The following is a 22,359-nucleotide window of genomic DNA, read 5'->3' as shown; positions in this document are numbered from 1 at the left end:
ACGTGATTGCCAAATCACTTAAAAGCGGGATTAATAATACAAGCGTGAATCATTTCGACGTACTGTGAGATGTGAAAGACCCCTACTGTCGACTTTGTGTAACTTTATCTTGCCTGCCTAGCTGCTGCCTATAGTCCCCCTGGCACACTGATGGACCCGGATATTGGAGGATACCGTAAATTCCTTAATGTGAGGTCCGTGATGGGCCCTATGATATGCAAAGCATATAGGCCCGATTACAGTGGCCGATAAATCGTAATTTTTGCCGAGAACAGGCCATCCTGGCCCTAGTTTTCAATATCATTCTGCCTCTCAATATTTTTATACGATGTAGGAGAACAAGCCCGGAAGGCTTTTCCGACCCACGCATAATAATTTTCATACCTTTTTAAATCCCCGTATTGTTCAATACCACATCGTATTATCCGTGTTATTGTACCCGTTAAATGGTATTGTGCCCCACTTAGAAGATCAACAGACCGCGGAAAGAAAACACCGTTGGACAATAAACACTGATAAGATAACACGGAAAGATGGGTACCCACTTGTCGCGGCCATCGCGGGCAGGCGAATAATAGCCGCTCCCCATGATAGATTCACCTTATCTCACACTCTACATTAGTGCATGTATCCGTATACGGCGGTGGTGGGTTATCGCTTCTCTCAAATATATCGCAACAAAATGGAATAGTACAGTCAACTAAGGGATATCTAACATGCGTTGAGGATGGGGAGGGCGTTTGGAATAATACTCTTAGCCTCGGCTATAGCTATCGCCTCCCTGCAGCCCATACGCGGAACGAGGGGCGGGAAATTCTCTGGTTTCTTCGGTAAGCAACCTGTTTTATATTCATTCCCATGTACAGCTTTATAGGTCATATGCGTATCATTGGATCCTATGTCAAAATATTGATGCGTCCATCTTTCACTTGATCGGATAACATGTACAGCAAGTTTCGGCCCCCAGTTTAACAAATTGAGTATCAGTGAAGTTGGAAGAGTACAAGGCCCGTCGTATCTTGCCGTCGGCCGGTTCTCAATTTAATTGGGTGACGTATTTTTTGACTGACAGCTGCTGATATTGGCAGTGCTCGACTTTAACACTCCTGGCGCCATGGTAATGCGTGGGAGGGTGTTTAAACCCCATATGTTACCATATGTTACTCTGTACCTATATTGCGAAAAAAACTAGTTTTATCAGAGAGGAAGTTGCGGACGTTCCCTGGGGCTAACTTGCTTTGAAATTAATTCTGATATTGACTGGCCTCCAAAGATGACTTTAGATGATGATGTTCATCAGGCTTGTAGTGTGATACATGACCATGGCCTCACACTACACTTTGGTCTGACCAGTATACAGGCTTAGTATTGTAGTTACATCTGACCAGTGCTGTTGTCTCAATGGTGTTTCATTTGGCCATTACTGGATGATGACACTTCTGACCAGTATATATCATAGGTTTAAGATTGTGGTTACATCTGATTAGTACTGTCAACCAGCCTACATTTTCTGCACATTTGTGATGTTAATGTGGGATTCCCTGATGTTCCATCTGACCAGTACTGTAGTCTTCAAAAGTGTTTCATTTGGCCAGTACTGGATGCAGACACCAGTCCTCTGACCATTATATATCCTAGGCTTATGATTGTGGTTACATCTAACCTGAACTGACAACCAGCTTGGATCACCTTTTTGCACTTTAGTAATCTTACTGTAGGATTATTTGATGTTTCATCTGACCAGTACTTACTGAAGTCTGTAGGCTACATAAGTTGTTTCATTTGGCCAGTACTGGATGCTGGATACTTCTTCCCAGTATATATCATAGGCTTGCGATTGTGGTTACATCTAAGCTGTACTTTCAACCAGCTGAAAACCTTAACTTAAGTGTAGTAACTGTAGGTTTACTTGAAGTTTCATCTGACCAGTACTGTAGGCCAGAGTCCTCTATTAAAACATGTGTACATTACGTGTACATTGTTGCGCATAGGTTTTGGTGAAAAAAGTACTCATTGGACCAATCAATCTGCACAAAATTTTATACGTGTCAAGAAGAACCCTTTGCCAATAGCATAATAAAGTTTTAAAAAATTCCAATACCGATTGCCTGAGAAAAAAAGATTTCCGTACACCATATCCATCAAAACGTCACTGGCGCATTGATACGGCCCTGTCAAAGAACAAGTTCTGAACTGACCAGTGAGACCACATTTTCTTAAATATATTATCAAAAAGCATATTTCTGTGATGGCCTGACTCTGTAGATTAAGAATCAACCACAGATTGAGAATTAATTCCACTTTGGTCCATCCCAGCCATGTATTTACCACAACTTGACATTTTGATAAGCTCTATGTGACTGTGCCACACTTCCGGTCGTGGATGAATACAGGTCTCTGCCCTGTATTCTACCAAAAGGTGTTTCATTTGGCCAGTATTTACGAAATTCAAGAGCAAGGTACATGTTCATGTAGGATGGCTCTTCCAAGTTAGGGTTGTAAGCTGCCAAGGTAGGGTGGCAGGGTTTCTGCCAGAGGGGGGGGGGCAAGGGGGGCACTAGCCTACCCTCAGCAAAGTTGAGGGGGGCTTGGAGTAATGATTTCAAAATATCTCTTTTTTAAGCTAAATGAAAAAGATGAGATAAGGTGTGAATCACTATAATGTCCTTATCAGTTACTGACGACATCAGGGATGTGTCAGACAGTATCAAACAGACTAATTGAGAGGGAATTCATCAGCTGTATTTTCATAACATTTCAACGACATATATTTATCACTATCTATGTATTCTTTTGCCGATTTTCAAAAATTCATGTAGGAAACCGGTGTTTTTGCACGTGAGTTTTTGGCTCGGAAATGCTCGGAAAACGCATTCTCCGGGCATCTAGCCAAAAAAAATTTTTTTTTGTTGTTTTTTTTTCCGGATTGTGCCCCTCTAACGTAAACCCTGGCGGAAACCCTGGATGGGACGCTGCCATGGTAGGGTGCGACACCCTGACAAATGCCCTTGTGGAGGGTAACTCTTCCCTATCCCCTGCATCTACAGTGTGAAAATGCATGACTGTTGTTTACATAAATCAAAATTCATTCCACTTGTTGTAGAGCGTTACTAGTTGGCTATGCTATTCCATTCTCATTCAATAGGCTACAGTGGTGCAAGGCTATTATTGATCGTAACATTTCCGATGTGAAATATGCTATGCTAATTATCATGTTTCAAGTGTGTTTTGTATCTTCATTATGAATTTATGAGATTGATATCACTCTTGGGATAGAATGAAAAATTCAAATTGATTATCAAATGTTAGTCGCATATAATATACAGCTTTGAGTGAGTGAAACTTGGTACTCAATTTGAGATTTTTAATTCTATTAAAGAATATTGTATATGAGTGCATACATGATAGTGAGAATCTTAAAGACTTGCATTTTTAGCTCACCTCTTAGCAGAGGTGAGCTTATCCCATACCGTGGCGTCCGTCGTCCGTCGTCGTCGTCGTCGTCCGTCGTCGTCGTCGTCGTCGTTGTCGTCGTCGTCGTCGTCGTCGTCGTCGTCGTCCGTCGTCCGTTAGCAGGGCACGTTTCGTAACTGTTAGAGCTATTGAGTTGAAACTTGGTACACATGTACCCTTATGTAATGACACCTTGGAGACCAAGTTTCGGTCCGATTCGTTTCATGGTTTGGCCACCAGGGGGCCAAACGTTAAAAGTGAAAATATGCAATATCTCCCTTAATAGTAGTCGGGAAATTTTGAAAAAAATATGGTAGGTACTTCTAGCAAAGGTGCATCATATATCCTCCGGGTTTTTGATTTGACCTCCTTTTCAAGGTCACAGAGGTCAAATGGTGTAAATTGGCCGTTAGGATGTAACAATGGCACGTTTCTAAACTGCAATGACTATTGATACCAAATTTGGTACACATTTACCCCTTAGTCAGGTGATCTCAGGGACCGAAGTTTGGTCCAATATGATTCACCACTTGACCACCAGGGGGCAAAATCCAAAAACCTTAAAAATGTGATTATTCCTTAACTTCCTGCCCGATTGCCACCAATTTGATATCATGGGTACATCTAACCACCATACAGTATATGTCACACAGGTTTTTAATTTGACCTTCTTGTCAAGGTCACAGAGGTCAAATGGCCTAAATTCGCCGTCAGGCCGTAACTATGGCACGTTTCTTAACTGCAATTACTATTGATCACAAATTAAGTACACATGTACCCCTTGGTCAGGTGATCTCAGGTACCGAAGTTTGGTGCGATCTGATTTGCCGTTTGGCCTCCAGGGAGGGGGCCAAATCCTAAATTCTTCAAAATGCCATTATTCCTAGTTAATGACTTGCCCGATTGGCACCAATTTTATATCATAGGTACATCTAATTCTAACAACCATTCAATGTGTCACCCGGGTCTTCTTTGATTTGACCTACTTTTCAAGGTCACAGAGGTCGAATGTACTGTAAATTGGCCATTTTGGGGAAATTGTAATTGCTTGGACCTACATCAAACCTAACACTACATGACACAAGACCATGCTCTTTATCCATCTTTCCTCCACATGAGGTGAGCACAATGGCCCTGGCCATTTCATTAAATTCTTAATGCAATTGCAAATGCAAATTTTATTATAAATTATGATTCGGTTGCAACTTTTTATTTCAGCTACGCTTGTTGTCCGATGCATAAAACGAATATTTAAAACCAGGTCGGTATCGTCAAGAAAAATATCATTTTCAAAAGTAACATACATTGTTGCACGCAAGTGTTATTACTTATGACCAGAACAGTATAATAGAATACCAGTTGGAATGTCGACATCGTTTCTGTTGCCAGGTCAAGAACGTGTCGCAAAATTATGGAAAAATATAACTCTCTGAGCAACCTTTCCCCCATTTGGTCCATTTGCAAGTTGTCTCAAGTGAATGAAAATTGCCTCTCAAAGAAGAGCTAATCACTCTGCCGTATTGCACAAGTCTTACTCAAGATATGAATTGATATTTTTCTTCCCGATTTCTATACAGTTTATGATTATGGCGGTGGTATTGCTCATATTCATCATTTTAGCAGCGACCTTCTGTGACATTTTCATTTGCTTTGATTCGATCGGGGATCTTTTTTCTAAGTTTGTCCTTCTCTATGTATTGCCTGAATCAAAAGAAATCAGCCACCTCTTTTGGCCATATTTTCGAGATACACGTACTGGTTATAAAAACATTGACAAAAGTCAAACTGAGCTTCAGGGAGCTCTTGGTATCATTCTCAGTACTTTGATTAACGAAAATCAAATTGTACCACATGTACTTTTAGTGCTTTGTATCGTTTACAGTTATATGAGTGACAATAATTAATTTGAGCTACATGGACATACAGTAGAACCTCTCTATTAAGGACACCCTTGGGACTAACAAGTGTTGTCCTAAATAGAGAGGTGTCCTGATTAGAGGTCAAATCGAATGGAAACAACCAATTTGGGACCAAAACTAGTGTCCTTAATAGAGAGGTGTCCGCAAAGGGAGATTCTACTGTATTATGTACTTTGAGTGACAAAAATCAAATTGAGTTACAGGGTACGTGTATGTTTAGAGTCATCGAAGTGAAAAAATACACGTGGCTTAGAACTTTTGAACGGGAATGACATTTATCCTGAAGGTGATGGAAAGGTGCCACAGTTTTGATGTTAGTAAGGACATCTCATTTTGAGGGCGTGGATTTTCTTAATTTTCTGGTATTTTCAGATGGTTAGGATTAGGGGTCTATGACAGAAATAGGTCAGGTTCAGGGATCTATGACGGTAAAAGGTTAGGTTTAGGGATCTTTGGTGGTAATGGGTTAGGTTTGGGATTTATGACGGTAATGGGTTAGTTTAAGGAATCTATGACATTGATATGTTAGATTTAGGGATCTATGACGGTAATAGGTTAAGTAAAGGGATCTATGACGTTCAAGGTTAGGATAAGGGATCTATGGCGCTATGTTTTTCAAGCAGATTTTGGCATCGATACCTTATATAATATCAAGAATTGACAAGACTAGTCTTTATCAATTCTTGATAATATGACTTTTCTTGGAAAGCCATCCTCGTTACATTATTAAGACTTGACACATTATTGAGTTCTTTCATAGCGATTGTGCTCTATTGTAATTAGAACATTCTTATGAAATATCAGGTATTGGCTCCATGGGTAATATATTGATTTTTCATCAATAAGTGATGCATATATGACTTGACCACCAGTGTTGACTTGTGAGCCACGGGCAGTGAAGTACATGTAGCACCGGTACAGTAGGGAATGTTTGGATTGAGGCTGCCCGTGTCAGCAAAATTGAATGAATGAATAGAGCAACGGTGTTACCAAGTAGTGACCTGATCACGCAGAGTCTGCGCGGCAGTTGGCAGAAACTAGAAAAATATTTCCAGATCTCAAAGGAGCATTTAAAATAATGAGACCTCCCCATGAACGAATGCAATTTTACAATGGAAGGCCTTTTACAATACCTTCAAACTACACACATTCCAAGACCATAAATACTAGTGATATCATTGTGCTGTATTCGTCTTGTTGTAAAGATTAACGATCCATTCATCTGTGACCCACCCAATCTAGTTGATAAACCGTCTCCATCAAAAGTTTTGGGTATATGAACCTTATGTTGCCAATTATGTATGCTAATTGTAATCTTGTCAATCATGTATCATTTGTGTCATTCACGCTTTCAAGTATTATTTCATACATACGTAAGGCTAGGTGAAAATGAATGCATGTTTCTCGTCCTCATCCACTCCAGTTTCCGCTGAAAATATTTTAGATTTTTCCCACCACTTCATGACGTTTTCATCAGACCGTACCGGCAGTACTTCAGTTATAAGTCCGATTCCTGAAGATATAAATCAGGATTAAGTGATATAAATCATCATTTAGTGATATAAATCATGATTTAGGGGATTTCTTCATATCAGCTTGAACTGGAGAGGAGACATCTGACCTTGGATTGTGGTTCAAAATAGTTCGCCTTGAAATGTGTTGACTCTGACGTCTACCCTCAATAAAAAAGAAAGATTCCCTGCCAATTTGTTTTTAAGAAGAGTTTCAGACGAGAATGTACTGATTGAGGTCATCCTTTGTCAAAGTGGGCTTTCCCTAAATTTCGTGGATATCTTTGTGATTTGTCACTAGCTTGGTACCATAGTGTGACCTATTTTGGATAATATTTTGGTCTTTCAGCTACATGTTATTGACTGGTAAATCAGAGATGTTAATGGTTTATAACTCCAACAACAAAGTCATGAACATTGAACTTGATGGACAGAAATTACAGTGGAACCTCCCTTAGCGGACACCTCTCTATTAAGGTCACTAGTTTTGGTCCCAAATTGGTACTTCCCATTCAATTTGACCTCTCTAATCAGGACACATCTCTATTAAGGACAGCATTTGGCAGTCCCGATGGTGTCCTTAATAGAGAGGTTCTACTGTAGATAGAACTTGATGGATTACTGATCTATGAAAGGAATAGGATGGCCTTCTCACCATCACTTGATGGAAATAACTTGTTCCCACCAGTCTCACTTCTTGTATCATTATCGACTAATCACATGAAATATTTATTGAGAACCACTTGTCCCCAAACATTCAGGAAATAATAAATATTTATTCACATGTAACACTCTCGTTGTTTTCCTTTGGTGGTTGGAAAAGAAAATATCTACAGTAGAGAATGCTCACTGTTGGTGGAATGTTACATATTTACGGTAGAGAACAAATACTGTTGGTGGAATGTTACATATCTACGGTAGAAAACACACACTGTTGGCGGAATGTTACATATCTACGGTAGAGAACACACACTGTTGGTGGAATGTTACATATCTACGGTAGAAAACACACACTGTTGGCAGAATGTCACATATCTACGGTAGAAAACACACACTGTTGGCGGAATGTTACATATCTACGGTAGAAAACACACACTGTTGGTGGAATGTTACATATTTACGGTAGAAAACACACACTGTTGGCGGAATGTTACATATCTACGGTAGAAAACACACACTGTTGGCGGAATGTTACATATCTACGGTAGATAACACACACTGTTGGTGGAATGTTTATGTGCCTTTTCAGTTGCATCCAACAATCACCCTCTCAACAGGAACTCTAAAACTTAACACTTGTGCCGGCCCAGCAATAAGTCTTGCTACTTCTCCATTCAGTAAAAATCGGTTTTGGTAGAACCGGTAACAGGTGGCCTTTGAGGAAAACAGGGTGCTGAATGAGAAGCTGGGGACCTATCACAATCAACATACATGTGTAACCACCTCCATGACATCCGGCCTGACTGTAACCATGGTTACTAGAATACACTACTCTAATATTAGCCCATACATCTGTAATAATCTCGACTGAGCTAACTTGGACAAATATTTGTTTGGAGGTGTTGGTGTATTGGCGAAGCGATTCACTTAAAGTTCAGGAAGGAAGGACCAAGATTCTTCATTATGTTTCTCGTCTGGCTGTGCGTGTTGTCAAGGTTATATACCCCAGATTTAAAGGTAGTATTGGACCATGAGGTTCAGGATGCAGGGCTGGGGAAGGGGTAAAACTTCATCCTAACATTGATTGTGAAACTCGTTGACGTTTATGGACGATCCCTTTAGAAAATTCCATGAAGAACTCGGAAGGAACATTCTCGACAGTCCACCTCTGTGTGAGATGTTTATCATACACGATGGAATGGTTACCATGGAACCATGCACTCGTCACCTTATCAACAATCTGTGTTTCTCCGTGGATGGAACTCCAAGGAATGGATATGTGGCATCAGTATGAAAACAGAAAGGCAGGGCTTTAGCGAGAGGAGTTGGGGGGAGGAAAAATTCTAAATTCACCACTAATGAAGGCCTTCCTCTTGGTCTGGTGATAACAAGGCCCAGAACTTATCAGTCTTGTCTTGATTCACCATTTTGCCACCAGAGGGCCGAATCTGAAAACATTAAAACTAAGATTTCTAATCTTTTCTTTAAAACAACACATGCCCTTCTCCTTGCATAAAACTGCAAGGCCATGATGGTTGCTGGGTGAATTTTACATGGATAGGAGAGGATATTATGGAGTCCCTGACATTTACCCAAACTTTTCGAACGTTCCAAGTACATCAACAACCAAAACCGAGCTCACAACTAAAATTGTTTAGCATGATCTCATGCTGGATGAGGCAGCGTCTTTGATGGAGCGATCAGAGGAAGATTAAACGTCCTGGAAAATGCATCATGGGATAGCATCCATCAATCACTGAAACGAAAGTCAAATCAATATCACGCATTTCCTGCAAGGCCAGCGACCATTTTGATGTAGTGACTCTGTGAGGCAATTTGTCATCCCAATATTGCTCGGAGTCTGAAACGAAGAAGTCATGTGTCAGTATGATGATCTATTGATATAGATAGATGGATCTATTCCATTTTGACCAGGCAGACATATTTGGCATTGGAGTCATATTTTACCAACCCAAGGCCCCACCACCATCATCATCATCATCATCATCATCTCCCAAACCAATGTGATCCACCAGAGCAGTTTCTTTTCGGTACTGGATAATGGCGGCCATTTCAAGATCCGGGCTTTGAACGCTACTAGACATGCTTGGGGGAAGGGGCCCAGCCCGGTTACCAGAGCTGCTACTTCTCTGAAGTTAAACAAAGACCAAGACCAACACTTTTCCCATCTTTACAAGTTATGGAACCCTTTCAATTGCATTTCTCATATTGTTCCATTTGGTAAATCTGCATGGCTCAGTCGAATTAAACAAGCGGGGTTCTTTGGGGCCAGTTCTCCTGGGACCTTATCACCTTTCTTAGTTGCATCCAACAGCAGGGATCTTTGGGGCCGGTTCTCTTGGGACCTCATCATTTTGGATTGCGTTCAGTAGTTGATCTGTTTGCTTTTGGTGTTGTATTCACTACACCCATGGGGCATGGCCATGACTGTCTCAAATTGGATCCAGTCATATATTGTATTAGAGGTCAATCTAGGGGCTCTCCGTAGGGAATACCTTGGCTAGCTGATGCACAATCCCTTTAACGAACAACATGCAAGTGCCCGTTATAGAGGTGGAGATTGGACTTATTGGAGTCAGATGACCAACTGATGTCTTTTATGCTTGGCATGACAGATGAAAAGAAGCTGAAAAAGTATGCGACTTGCTTCGTGATCTTCAGGGATTTACCAAAAGTCCACTTTCCCTAAGGAATATGATTGGGAAGGTATGGCCGTTCTTGATTCTCCAGAAGAATTGAGAGAAAAAAAGAGACGATCCTTTCCTGTGGCCAGAAATTCTCATTATCATCCTTCATTCGATATTTGCCTAGCATCCTGTTTGTGACCTCTGCCAGAGTCCCTTATCACCAAACTCTTGAAAGATGGCATAGGTCAGTCAGAGCCTTGGGAGGATGGCAAATTGGCCCCGTTTTGCTCGGCCTGCGGTCAATCTGCGGCAAGTGCCCCTGGGAGAGGGATACATCAAGGCTGTGACGGAGAGCTCTCCCTCGTGGCTGTGCAGATGATAGGTCACATTTGTCAGCCAGTGCCGCAGGGGCCAGGTCTAAAGTGACAGCTAGTAAATCCAGTACGAGGCGACAGAATTTACAGATAGTGAAAGAGGAGGATCTTCTTCATCTTCAGCATTCAGGATTTTTGAGATGCACACCATTTGCGCAAGATGCCATTTTCGGTAATGAAGTCTGCCGTAGTAGAGAGATCCACCACAGAGCCCCAGAGCTTTGTGGTCAGGGTGGTGTCCTTTGGCCAGTAGAACAGAGTATCTTTTAGTGTCATTGTGCTCTCAGACCACTGGACTCCCCTGGCTTTGCCATCACTGCAACTGCGTAGTTCGTTTTAAGTAGGAGGTGGAATGTCCCCAATAACACGGCCTTGTGTATCATCATGATCATTCCTAAAATACACTCGTACATCTGTGTTTATACAAACTGAAGGCTATTTGATGGCTTTCATCAGCATGATTGGTGAGGACGGCGTGGTCCAAATTGAACAGAAGTCCCCACAGTATCGCATCAATGCGAGAAACGCTCCAAAACAGCCGATAATTGACTATCAATGGTCTCATGAGAGGATACGCAGTCAGATACTGGACAGTGTCGCTTTTGACTAGTATGCGGTGCTAATGATATAAAATAGCAGTTTCGTTCAATCATATCAAAAATTTACAAGGAAAATTGCTTACTTAGTTCACTGTGTTCAGAGGGCTTAGTGATGTCAAAGATGTGGTGACCAAGATGGTCAGGGCAGTCGACTAAGTCACTGGCAAGTCTAGCTCGTAATGTAATAATGTCTGTCAAGTCTTCAAGTTCATGGCGTAATGCCGCTTGCAAGGTATGGCCTCCCACTCTGTAACCTTCATACTCTTTGAGCCCAACTGACAGCTTTGGTGGAAATGACTGAGTTGTGGCCATGATATAAAATTAAAGGAAATGTGTAAATGTGACAATGGATGGAATATGATGAATATATCAGAATAAGAATGCTGTCTTACTCAGGGAGGAGAGATGATGATGATAGGTACTACTTGAAAGATGGACGATTTTTGTGTCATCTCTTGCTTCAGTTCACTGCCTTCAGAGGGCTTAGTAATGTAATGCTTATATGGCAACCAAGATGGTGAGGCCAGCAAGTCCTCAAGTTCAGAGTAGGTATTCCAAGGATACCCTTCACATCCTCTCTGAGCCAGAGTGACAGAGCTGATGAGAATGACTGTTTCCGTTGAGGCCATGAATAAACAATGAAAGGAAATGTCTAACCAATGAGACAATGAATGGATCATGACGAATAAGACTATTTCAGTTGTGGCCATGAATATACAATGAAGGGAGGTATCTAACTGAGGAGAGAGTGGATGGAATATGATGAATAACATAATGGGTCATTCATCAAATTGGATCAGATAACCATATTGCAAAACCCATATAGAACTGCTAAAAATATCACTTCAAATCTCAGCATCGTCAATAATCGTATTACTACTAATTATGTCTTCATACTAACATAACATGCATCTTCCCATATTTCTTCGCCGACTTGTGGGTTGTCGTGGCAACAGCGAAAACCCATGCATTAACCTTCTGAAGTTAATCTCAGTTAGCAGAATTATTCCATTTCCTGAAGATATTGGTCCATTCATCTCTCGAAGGTTTCAAAGGATGGAGGGAATCTTTTGTGAGTGTTATTACTCCCAGTTAGCTATTGCTTTTCGATATCAAAGGGTTACATTTTTTTCTTCAACTGACATTCACATGTTGCAGTGCGTCTTAAAGTGGTCACCCACCCACCCATCCAACAACTAAAAAGGCATGTTGATGATCCTAAAGATATGATTTTTTAAATAATGAGTGAAGCATGTTGGCCTTAAAGGTTGGGGTCCAGGAGTTGAAACCCCGGTCTGCTCACCGTATGGTCCTTCACAGGTTGGTTGTTGGGCTGTGAAGTCGGGGTAATCCTGCAGGATGTGGGCTGGAGTTTGGTTGGCATTCCCGCTCTGGTATGGTGTTGTACCCACCACGTCGGGTCTCCATATGTAGGCTCGTCGGTCACGGTGTCCAGTCCTGAGGTGATTAGATGATTGTGGCCTCCCTTCTGTCAAGGATCGAGTCAGAGATCATCCAACTTAGGTTCGTAACTACCTTGTCCCTGCCGCCAGACTTCATGATCATATCTCTTCAGTAGTGCCATTGCTACTCTGTGTGAGATAAAAAAAAGGGGTGGGATGGGGCATTTTGTACGTGCTCCCTTCTTTAGCAGGGTGTCAGCTTCCTCTTTTCCAGGAATTCCACTGAGTCCTGGAATCTGCCGAAGTATGTTTGCCTGATGTTGTGTAGAATAGACATGGTGTCTTCCTACTAAAGCAACTCTTCCTTATATCACGGCTCAGTGCTTCAGATCAGTGTCAGTGCGTCAACTTAGTGTCTAGTGATGACAGTTATGTACACTTAAGACAGATACATGAACGTGCTTCTATTGACGTTGACATATCAACCAATATATCTTCAGTCAATGTATCGAAAAACCTCGGGCGTACGATTACATGTTGTCAGATTTTCTGATCACACGAATGGTGAGAAAATACTTGTGTATATGATTCAGTCATCCAGGCATTCTTACGAAATAACTCTTTGACGTTCAACCGTTCTCTGGACTCATATTTACTGGGTATTGTCTACTGTTTCAGCATTGGCCATAAGGTCTTCTTCAGGACTGATGTTGTTCATGAGAAGACTGGTGGCATTGTCCTCAGGGGCCGGTCCCGCGTGTGCGATGAGTTGAAACGCAAGCCACCATGTCTGTTGCGGGGAGCGGATTCTTTTCCTTCATAGATGGCTTCTCGTATCCCTCGCAGGAAGTTGCGAGATTTGACGTGAACGACATCAGTCCTGAGGAAGTCATAGTGATATTTTGAATGGTGTTGGTGAACTTGCAAACAGCCACCATGGCCTATTACTGTCTGAAACATACCTAAAACGAGCCACTGCTGATTAGGCACATTAGACTAAAGCAATTTCCTCTCTCACTCAAATACTAAGTCAACAAGGCAACCAATGGTGCAGTCGTCTATAGTACCATTGACTGTGTTAAAATGTGTCATGAGATCACAGGGCAATATTGAAAAAAAATCACGTAGACCTGACCCAGACAGTCATAACCATTGATTGATCTGAAGCATTTAGGCCGATTTGTATGATGATTGAAAAAATACATTGAAAGATGCACTCAGCACACCATTGTAATTTTGCTTTTGATTGGCAAATTATTATGATGATATTTGCCAATATTTTGTGAATGGTGTTTGATTTGATTGTGAATGGAATTACTGTTAGCTGTAACATGCAATGACAGGAGGATGTCACTATTAGGCCATATAAAGGTAATTACTTGATTCGCATCAAAGCCCGCCTTGAAATATTTTGAAATATACAACATGGTTTCATGTAAATTTTGCATCCTATTCCTACATAAATTTTGAGATTTCAGTTGTGGTGGGGACTGTATCAACTCTTTAGAGCCTTATAACATGTGAAACTCCAAATTTTCCTCTGAATTGAATTCAGATACAGTAACTGCCCCATGGTCATTTGTCAGCTGAGCATTGACCGATACATTACTAGCATCCAAGGACCCAGGTCACCTCATAGTAACTGTAAACACACTATTGCATGAGCTTGTGTGTCAAACCCTTGTAGGCCAAAGTGCATTACTGTCGTCAATCTTGACGAATAAGTGTTATGTATAAAGGTTCTTCAAGATGCATTCATCTTTCTCGCCTGGTTACTTTTCTTGCCCGATTGATTTAGCGTGTAAATTACCCGTTAATTATTAATTACCACAGGTATAATGGTTACGTTGATAATTACTTGCGGTCTCTATTTTCGTGCAGATGGTTAGCAATGTTTGATTATTTATTAATGTGATGTAAGAGGTGATTCAGATGCTGGTCCACTTCTTCACCCAGAAATTGGCAATCGCAGCCTCTGCTGAATTTTCCATTACCAGAGCTATTTACTGCCCTGCCCATGACTTGCTTGGCATGCAACGTTCTATCTAGATCAGTATTATAGTCATAGATTTTCTAGAAGGGAGAGTTCTGTTCCGAAGTGACTGTTTGACATATTGAAAACTGTCACAAGAGAAAGAAAGTGAATCAGAAATCCTTTGTAGTTAAAAAAATCCTGCCTTTGATCGATGGAAAAATCAACATTGACATTCAAAATCATCCTAATATTTGGCATCAGAAACTGCATTTGATATGCTGTCACTCCCAATGGAACTACAATCAAAATTGACTTTTCGATTGCGGCATATTTCACTCTAACTAAACTTAGGATTGGCAGTGCAATTTCTATGGGTGATGTGTGGTGGTCCTGGTGTAAGGTTGTGGTGAAAACACATTCGTACCTAAAGGTTTCGCTGCTTTGCAGTAACAGATCTTCGGATTGCCGATTCATTTAACCGTAAGTAGTTGGCTGTTAAATATCGGTTGGCTCTAACGATGGTGTCACACTGTGCAAAAAAAGGGAACCTCAATAGGGCAATTGGCAATCCAGAGATCTGTGATTCATATTCTAGTCAAAGCAACTTGATTCTTCTGTACTTAGAGTAGATCCTCTCTATTAAGGACACCCTCAGGACTGACTTAAGTGCTGTCCTTAATAGAGAGGTGTACTGATAAGAGTGGTCAAATTGAATGGAAACAACCACTTTGGGACTACCACAACTAGTGTCCTTAATAGAGCGGTTGTCCTTAGAGAGGTGTCCGCTAAGGGAGGTTCGACTGTATTTCATTATTTCATTCTTTATTCATATGAGCCAGCATCAGCAACATGTATTATCATTTACTGTAAAGTGTGAAACCTCATGACTGTTTACATCAGATACGTGCTAAATGCTATTTTTACAAAGAGTCTGTTGAATACTGAGAGTGTGATATCGATTTGTTCGTCAGAAGAAAGAGATAATCTTGCGAGACATATCATCGCAGTGAGGAATATCAATACCTCAAGCATGCTCGAGAATCATTCTCTAAGATCCGTGGAGCCGTAGAGGACGTTGTATTTGTGAGCTATAAATGTTAGTGTAAACAGCTGTTTATGAGTGGGTGAGATTGAAGAAGAGGTGGCAGGGGCTTCTTCTTCTTCAGCATTTGCCCTGCTCTTCTCTATATTCTCCAGGAGTGTTCCTCCTCCAAGGTGGGATGAGTTTGTTTACATTCCCCTTGGCATAAGTTGAGTTTGCTGGCCTTGTGACTTGTATTCGGCGAGAGGCAGAGTCCACGCAAGCTACTTATATTTCTGGGGACGAATTATCCTCGGGGACGAATTTTCCAGGGACAAATTTTCCGGGGACGTATTATCCGGTGACGAATTCTCCTCGGGGACGAATTTGCGGGGACGAATTTTCCTGTAACCTGTTTCCCACTTGGTGGGGTCTTTTACTTGCCCTGGCAAAGACACCAGATGCAAGGAACCTCGGTTTTACGTCTCATTGGAAGGAGTATATGAAGAGCCATGTATCCGACGATCAAGGAATTTGAGATCCGAGTCATCCAGAAATACGATCCTGGGTTCTCCCTGGGATCAAACCCAGACCCTCTTGTGTGGTTACATGTCAGCAGCGTCCACTAATAGGCTATGGGGCTCCTCAGTAGCAGAAGTTGCTGAAGGCTTGACTGTTGAAGCCACAATTGATGATACCATTGCTCGAATTCCCTCTTACATCTGACCATAAATCACCACCAATAACTCTGAAGAAGTTTCTGTTATGAAAAAACCAATGGGCATCCAGCTATTTGTATGTCTTGTTTGTTGAGATGCTAGATAACAAATCACAAAAACTGGCTGATAGATTAGGCTAAACCATGCCGAGGGGATTAAGTCTCGTGCAGAAACTAATAAACTGAGAGTAGGGTACCGGTGGGATGGACACACAGCAATAAATTAAAACAATAAAATGATTACAAGAGCAGAAGTTTTGTACAGTTATGTAGTGCTAAAGCAAGCGTTTGCATTCCAGGCTACAGGTTTGTCGCTTTGAAATGTAAAAAGTACTGGGCCGTTTATTGAGACATTATATTTTCAATTCTAATTGGCCACCACCATGCACGTCTAGGTTTTGCCGTGTATATGTTCTCCAGAATCTGCTTGTATCATTCCCGATCTCTCGATTAAACCACATTTTGTGAGAGTATTCCCTATTTTGAAGTAGGATTTATTGGAAATTTTTATCCCACTCCCTGATGCCAGCTCACTAACCAACAGAAAATGCTGAAATCTTGCAACAAATTCACATCAGGCGGCTCGAAGATACTTTCATTTTGTAAAGTAGAACCTGAAACACTTAGAATCCTCTTTTGGGGAATATAGAAATCGGGAAAAATAAAACCCAGGAAATATAAAACCCGGGAAAATTGGACCTGGGGAAATCACCCCACAAGACCAACTAACTACAAGAGCAGCACTAATGTAATTGTTGTGTCTTTTCTTGAAAGGAGAACTAGCTCAGCAGCTCATCAGAGAATTGCTAGCACCCGTCACTGATGTGATTACGCGCCTAAACTAATAGTGCTTTATAGTGACTTTCTCTATACCCAACTGTATTATCTTTACGCTGACACCACTCGAAGATAGCGCTGATCTAAATGTCGACTGCTATTGGCAAAAATCCCAAGCTAAAAGCATCTTATGTGAGAATATGTCATGTGAAGGGTTGGCACTCACCGAAGAATATTGTTGTTATTTGATGCAGTATTTTTGTTTTCGATATCATGTCCAGGATATCATATTGAAATATGCTCTATAATCCTATTCATGGGTAGAAATGATAGCAAACATTACAGCTTGGTTCAAAGGAATATTTTCAAAATCGCTTAGAAGTGTCAGCTAGCGCTGGTCTTCTTTTCCTTAAACAAACATATTTCAACCTGTTGTCAGCAATCCAGTGTGCTATACTGTGATGTACATGTGGGAAGAGTAACTGCCATCCAAAGCAAACACTGCAGTATTGGCACAGCCATCCCTAAAAAAACTGGAGTAATGGTGCTGCCATCCAAAGCAAAACTGCAGTAATGGTGCTGCCATCCAAAGCAAAACTGCAGTAACGGTGCTGCCATCCAAAGCAAAACTGCAGTAACGGTGCTGCCATCCAAAGCAAAACTGCAGTAACCGTGCTGCTATCCCAAGCCAAACTGCAGTAACGGTGCTACCATCCAAAGCAAAACTGCAGTAACGGTGCTGCCATCGAAAGCCAATCTGCATTAACGGTGCTGCCATCCAAAGCCAAACTGCAGTAACGGTGCTACCATCCAAAGCAAAACTGCAGTAACGGTGCTGTCATCCAAAGCAAAACTGCAGTAACGGTGCTGCCATCCAAAGCAAAACTGCAGTATCGGTGCTGCCATCCAAAGCCAAACTGCATTAACGGTGCTGCCATCCAAAGCAAAACAGCAGTAACGGTGCTGCCATCCAAAGCCAAACTGCATTAACGGTGCTGCCATCCAAAGCAAAACAGCAGTAACGGTGCTGCCATCCAAAGCCAAACTGCAGTAACGGTGCTGCCATCCAAAGCAAAACAGCAGTAACGGTGCTGCCATCCAAAGCAAAACTACAGTAACGGTGCTGCCATCCAAAGCAAAACTACAGTAACGGTGCTGCCATCCAAAGCAAAACTACAGTAACGGTGCTGCCATCCAAAGCAAAACTACAGTAACGGTGCTGCAATCCAAAGCAAAACTACAGTAACGGTGCTGCCATCCAAAGCAAAACTACAGTAACGGTGCTGCCATCCAAAGCAAAACTACAGTAACGGTGCTGCCATCCAAAGCAAAACTGTAGTAACGGCGCTGCAATCCAAAGCAAAACTACAGTAACGGTGCTGCCATCCAAAGCAAAACTACAGTAACGGTGCTGCAATCCAAAGCAAAACTACAGTAACGGTGCTGCCATCCAAAGCAAAACTACAGTAACGGTGCTGCCATCCAAAGCAAAACTGCAGTAACGGTGCTGCCATCCAAAGCAAAACTGCAGTAACGGTGCTGCCATCCAAAGCAAAACTGTAGTAACGGTGCTGCCATCCAAAGCAAAACAGCAGTAACGGTGCTGCAATCCAAAGCAAAACTACAGTAACGGTGCTGCCATCCAAAGCAAAACTGTAGTAACGGTGCTGCCATCCAAAGCAAAACAGCAGTAACGGTGCTGCAATCCAAAGCAAAACTACAGTAACGGTGCTGCCATCCAAAGCAAAACTACAGTAACGGTGCTGCCATCCAAAGCAAAACTGCAGTAACGGTGCTGCCATCCAAAGCAAAACTGCAGTAACGGTGCTGCCATCCAAAGCAAAACTGCAGTAACGGTGCTACCATCCAAAGCAACACTGCAGTAACGGTGCTGCCATCCAAAGCAAACCTGCAGTAACGGTGCTGCCATCCAAAGCAAAACTGCAGTAACGGTGCTGCCATCCAAAGCAAAACTGCAGTAACGGTGCTGCCATCCAAAGCCAAACTGCAGTAACGGTGCTGCCATCCAAAGCAAAACTGCAGTATCGGTGCTGCCATCCAAAGCAACACTGCAGTAACGGTGCTGCCATCCAAAGCAAACCTGCAGTAACGGTGCTGCCATCCAAAGCAAAACTGCAGTATCGGTGCTGCCATCCAAAGCAACACTGCAGTAACGGTGCTGCCATCCAAAGCAAACCTGCAGTAACGGTGCTGCCATCCAAAGCAAAACTGCAGTAACGGTGCTGCCATCCAAAGCAAAACTGCAGTAACGGTGCTGCCATCCAAAGCCAAACTGCAGTAACGGTGCTGCCATCCAAAGCAAAACTGCAGTAACGGTGCTACCATCCAAAGCAACACTGCAGTAACGGTGCTGCCATCCAAAGCAAAACTGCAGTAACGGTGCTGCCATCCAAAGCAAAACTGCAGTAACGGTGCTGCCATCCAAAGCAAAACTGCAGTAACGGTGCTACCATCCAAAGCAACACTGCAGTAACGGTGCTGCCATCCAAAGCAAACCTGCAGTAACGGTGCTGCCATCCAAAGCAAAACTGCAGTAACGGTGCTGCCATCCAAAGCAAAACTGTAGTAACGGTGCTGCCATCCAAAGCAAAACAGCAGTAACGGTGCTGCAATCCAAAGCAAAACTACAGTAACGGTGCTGCCATCCAAAGCAAAACTACAGTAACGGTGCTGCCATCCAAAGCAAAACTGCAGTAACGGTGCTGCCATCCAAAGCAAAACTGCAGTAACGGTGCTGCCATCCAAAGCAAAACTGCAGTAACGGTGCTACCATCCAAAGCAACACTGCAGTAACGGTGCTGCCATCCAAAGCAAACCTGCAGTAACGGTGCTGCCATCCAAAGCAAAACTGCAGTAACGGTGCTGCCATCCAAAGCAAAACTGCAGTAACGGTGCTGCCATCCAAAGCAAAACTGCAGTAACGGTGCTGCCATCCAAAGCAAAATTGCCGTTACGGTGCTGCTATCCAAAGCCAAAGGCATTTGTGTGAGCATGATCATGATGGTTGAAACAATTTGTGACCATCCCTTGCTTTCTACACAACACGTGATAAATTCATTTACTTTCCTCAATCTGATTGCACAGCTAGTTCATCGTATCCTTATTGCCTCTTCCTATGCAAGCTGCGAAGTCACATCAGCAATTATATCATGTTTATCATGCATCGTCACGTTCTTAGTCCACACACTGTGAGATTTCGTTATCTTGTACACACTAACCCAGTATTAGCATTTCTGTTGGGACCATTTTTCCCATCGATGTTGTGCTTCCAGAGAAAAAAAAAATTTTGTGCGTAATTATCGACCTCTCATTAAAAATGCACAGTTAGCCAAGGCTTCTATTTTCGGGGTTTTGTGTTCAGTGCTCATTAGCCTTATAAGTGCTAGGTTACAGATAGTTGACATTTTAGAGATTGAATGATTGCCAACCGCCTTAGGATGTACTGACAGTGCCTTTGGTCAGGTTGCTATGTCACAGACTGTGTCAGTGATAGAATCATCACAGTTTTACATGTTCCAAGTAGTTCCGGTGGATAGGCACCTTTAAATCTGAAATTTCTGATCTGCGTACCCCTGCTTTTTTTGTAGTCACCCCCTGGGATAAACTGCTGTTTTCCAGTGTTGAAGAAGGGAGTGGTCCGATATGAGGCACGACCTTCAAGTGTCATATCAAGATGACTCGTAATCACATCAAAGCGATGAAACCCTCCCACAGCGTTTTATTTCTGATTGGTTTCCTTTGTAAACACTGATTACCATGACAACGGAAGTCTATTATTAGAATAAACATGTCTTAGCTGGGGTATGGTCTTATGTTGCTGCTGAGGATGAGAACATAAGAAATCGAATTGTGTTTATTTTTAACCATGCACTTCGCTACGGGATGTTCTTAGATGATATTTGATTGCCTACCGCTTTCTCCAGCATCATTTGCAGCAATGCTGTAATGCCAAACTTTGTGTAGGACTTCCCAAGTCGGAATTCAATATAAATGTTCCATCATTTTGTTCATCCAAAAAAGCAACTAATTTTGAACAAATTTGTAAATATTATTGATTCATATGTTTTGATTGATGATGACGATTACAAATTACAATACAATTCCAGTATTGACCATGCCATATGATCGTTATCCATTAAAACCGATCTAATCTATAATGTCCCATCAATTATACTGTTGCCATGGCAATGCCGTCAGTTTCAATGAGCACTTAGTAAAACCATAGTTCAGCCGTGTACCAAAATCAAATTTATAAAAATTTGTATATACTCTGGGTTGTCCCATTAACAAAATGTACGGACTGAAGTCTGAGGGTCTGGAGCCTAATTCTGCCTGTTTTCCCACTTGAGTCACCACTGATTTCTCTTCTTGTTATTATTTCAGGATGCAAGTACAGCGATGTCTGCACCGAAGACGAGGAATGTATAGACGGTAAGTTTGAATTAAAAACCCACCAATCTAGGTCGATATGACCTACTTACCAAGTCTAAGTACACATTACAATAAATACTTAATTTTAGTTTTCAATCTAGGTCGGTATGACCTACTTATCATGTGTTAGAATACATGGCAGTAAAGCCTTGCTTTTATCCTCCAATCTACATATGTATGACCTAATTACCAAGTCAAAGCAGTTTATCCTCCAATCCAGGTTAAAATGACCATCTTATCCAGTCGTACAATACATCATGGTATTGAATCTAGGTCAGTACGAGCTACTTACCCTTTCGTACAGTATATCATAATTGTGAAGCCTTTTAGTGGTAGTTCTGGAATCCATCCCTTTGGTTTGTCAGATAATGTTTAAGATCGAGTCATAATGACGAATATCCAGAGTGCCATGTGTACTTTGGTGAATGCAGCCCACCCATAAAAATTTACCTCCCGGCCAGACTGATATTCAATATGCATGTCCTATGATATCATATCGCTACAATTTCTTCACTCAATAAAGCATCTTAATATTCGATTTATAAATGGAGGGATCACTGTCAGAATTCATTAAAACTGTCTGAAAACCCACGCATTATTTTTCAAAAACTTTCCAAAAACTCAATCAAGTAATTATCCTTAACATATGGAAAAAAATGCACAGTGGATTTTAATTAGACGAAGAATTGGCAATTGATGACATTGCACTTCTTAAGCCATATTCTGTCAGGCGCACATGGCATCGTTGAAATCAATTTGCAATGTCTGCTGGAAGGGAAACATCGGCTTAGGAGTTGATGTTACTCGAGGCGTGATGGAAATGCCAAAGCATGGCGTTGTGGCTCTCTA

The 22,359-nt window shown here is 41.8% G+C and overlaps 1 protein-coding gene across 2 annotated transcripts in view; it reads left to right on the top strand.

Annotated features, from left to right (window-relative positions):
* The first annotated feature begins 630 nt into the window (after positions 1-630).
* The window catches only part of LOC135500749 (receptor-type tyrosine-protein phosphatase N2-like), a 156,117-nt gene continuing 134,388 nt past the window's right edge, over positions 631-22,359 (top strand). For both annotated transcript variants that reach the window (XM_064792402.1, XM_064792401.1), the window contains exons 1-2: positions 631-830; positions 21,463-21,510. In XM_064792402.1, coding sequence (XP_064648472.1) covers positions 728-830; positions 21,463-21,510 — 151 coding nt within the window. In that variant the 5' untranslated portion in view covers positions 631-727. The remainder of the gene's footprint in view (positions 831-21,462; positions 21,511-22,359) is intronic.

This window comes from Lineus longissimus, chromosome 16 (genome assembly GCF_910592395.1).
Source record: "Lineus longissimus chromosome 16, tnLinLong1.2, whole genome shotgun sequence".
Lineage (NCBI taxonomy): Eukaryota > Metazoa > Nemertea > Pilidiophora > Heteronemertea > Lineidae > Lineus > Lineus longissimus.
The sequence above is the reverse complement of the archived record's forward strand: the minus strand, read 5'-3'. Positions and strand labels throughout refer to the sequence as shown.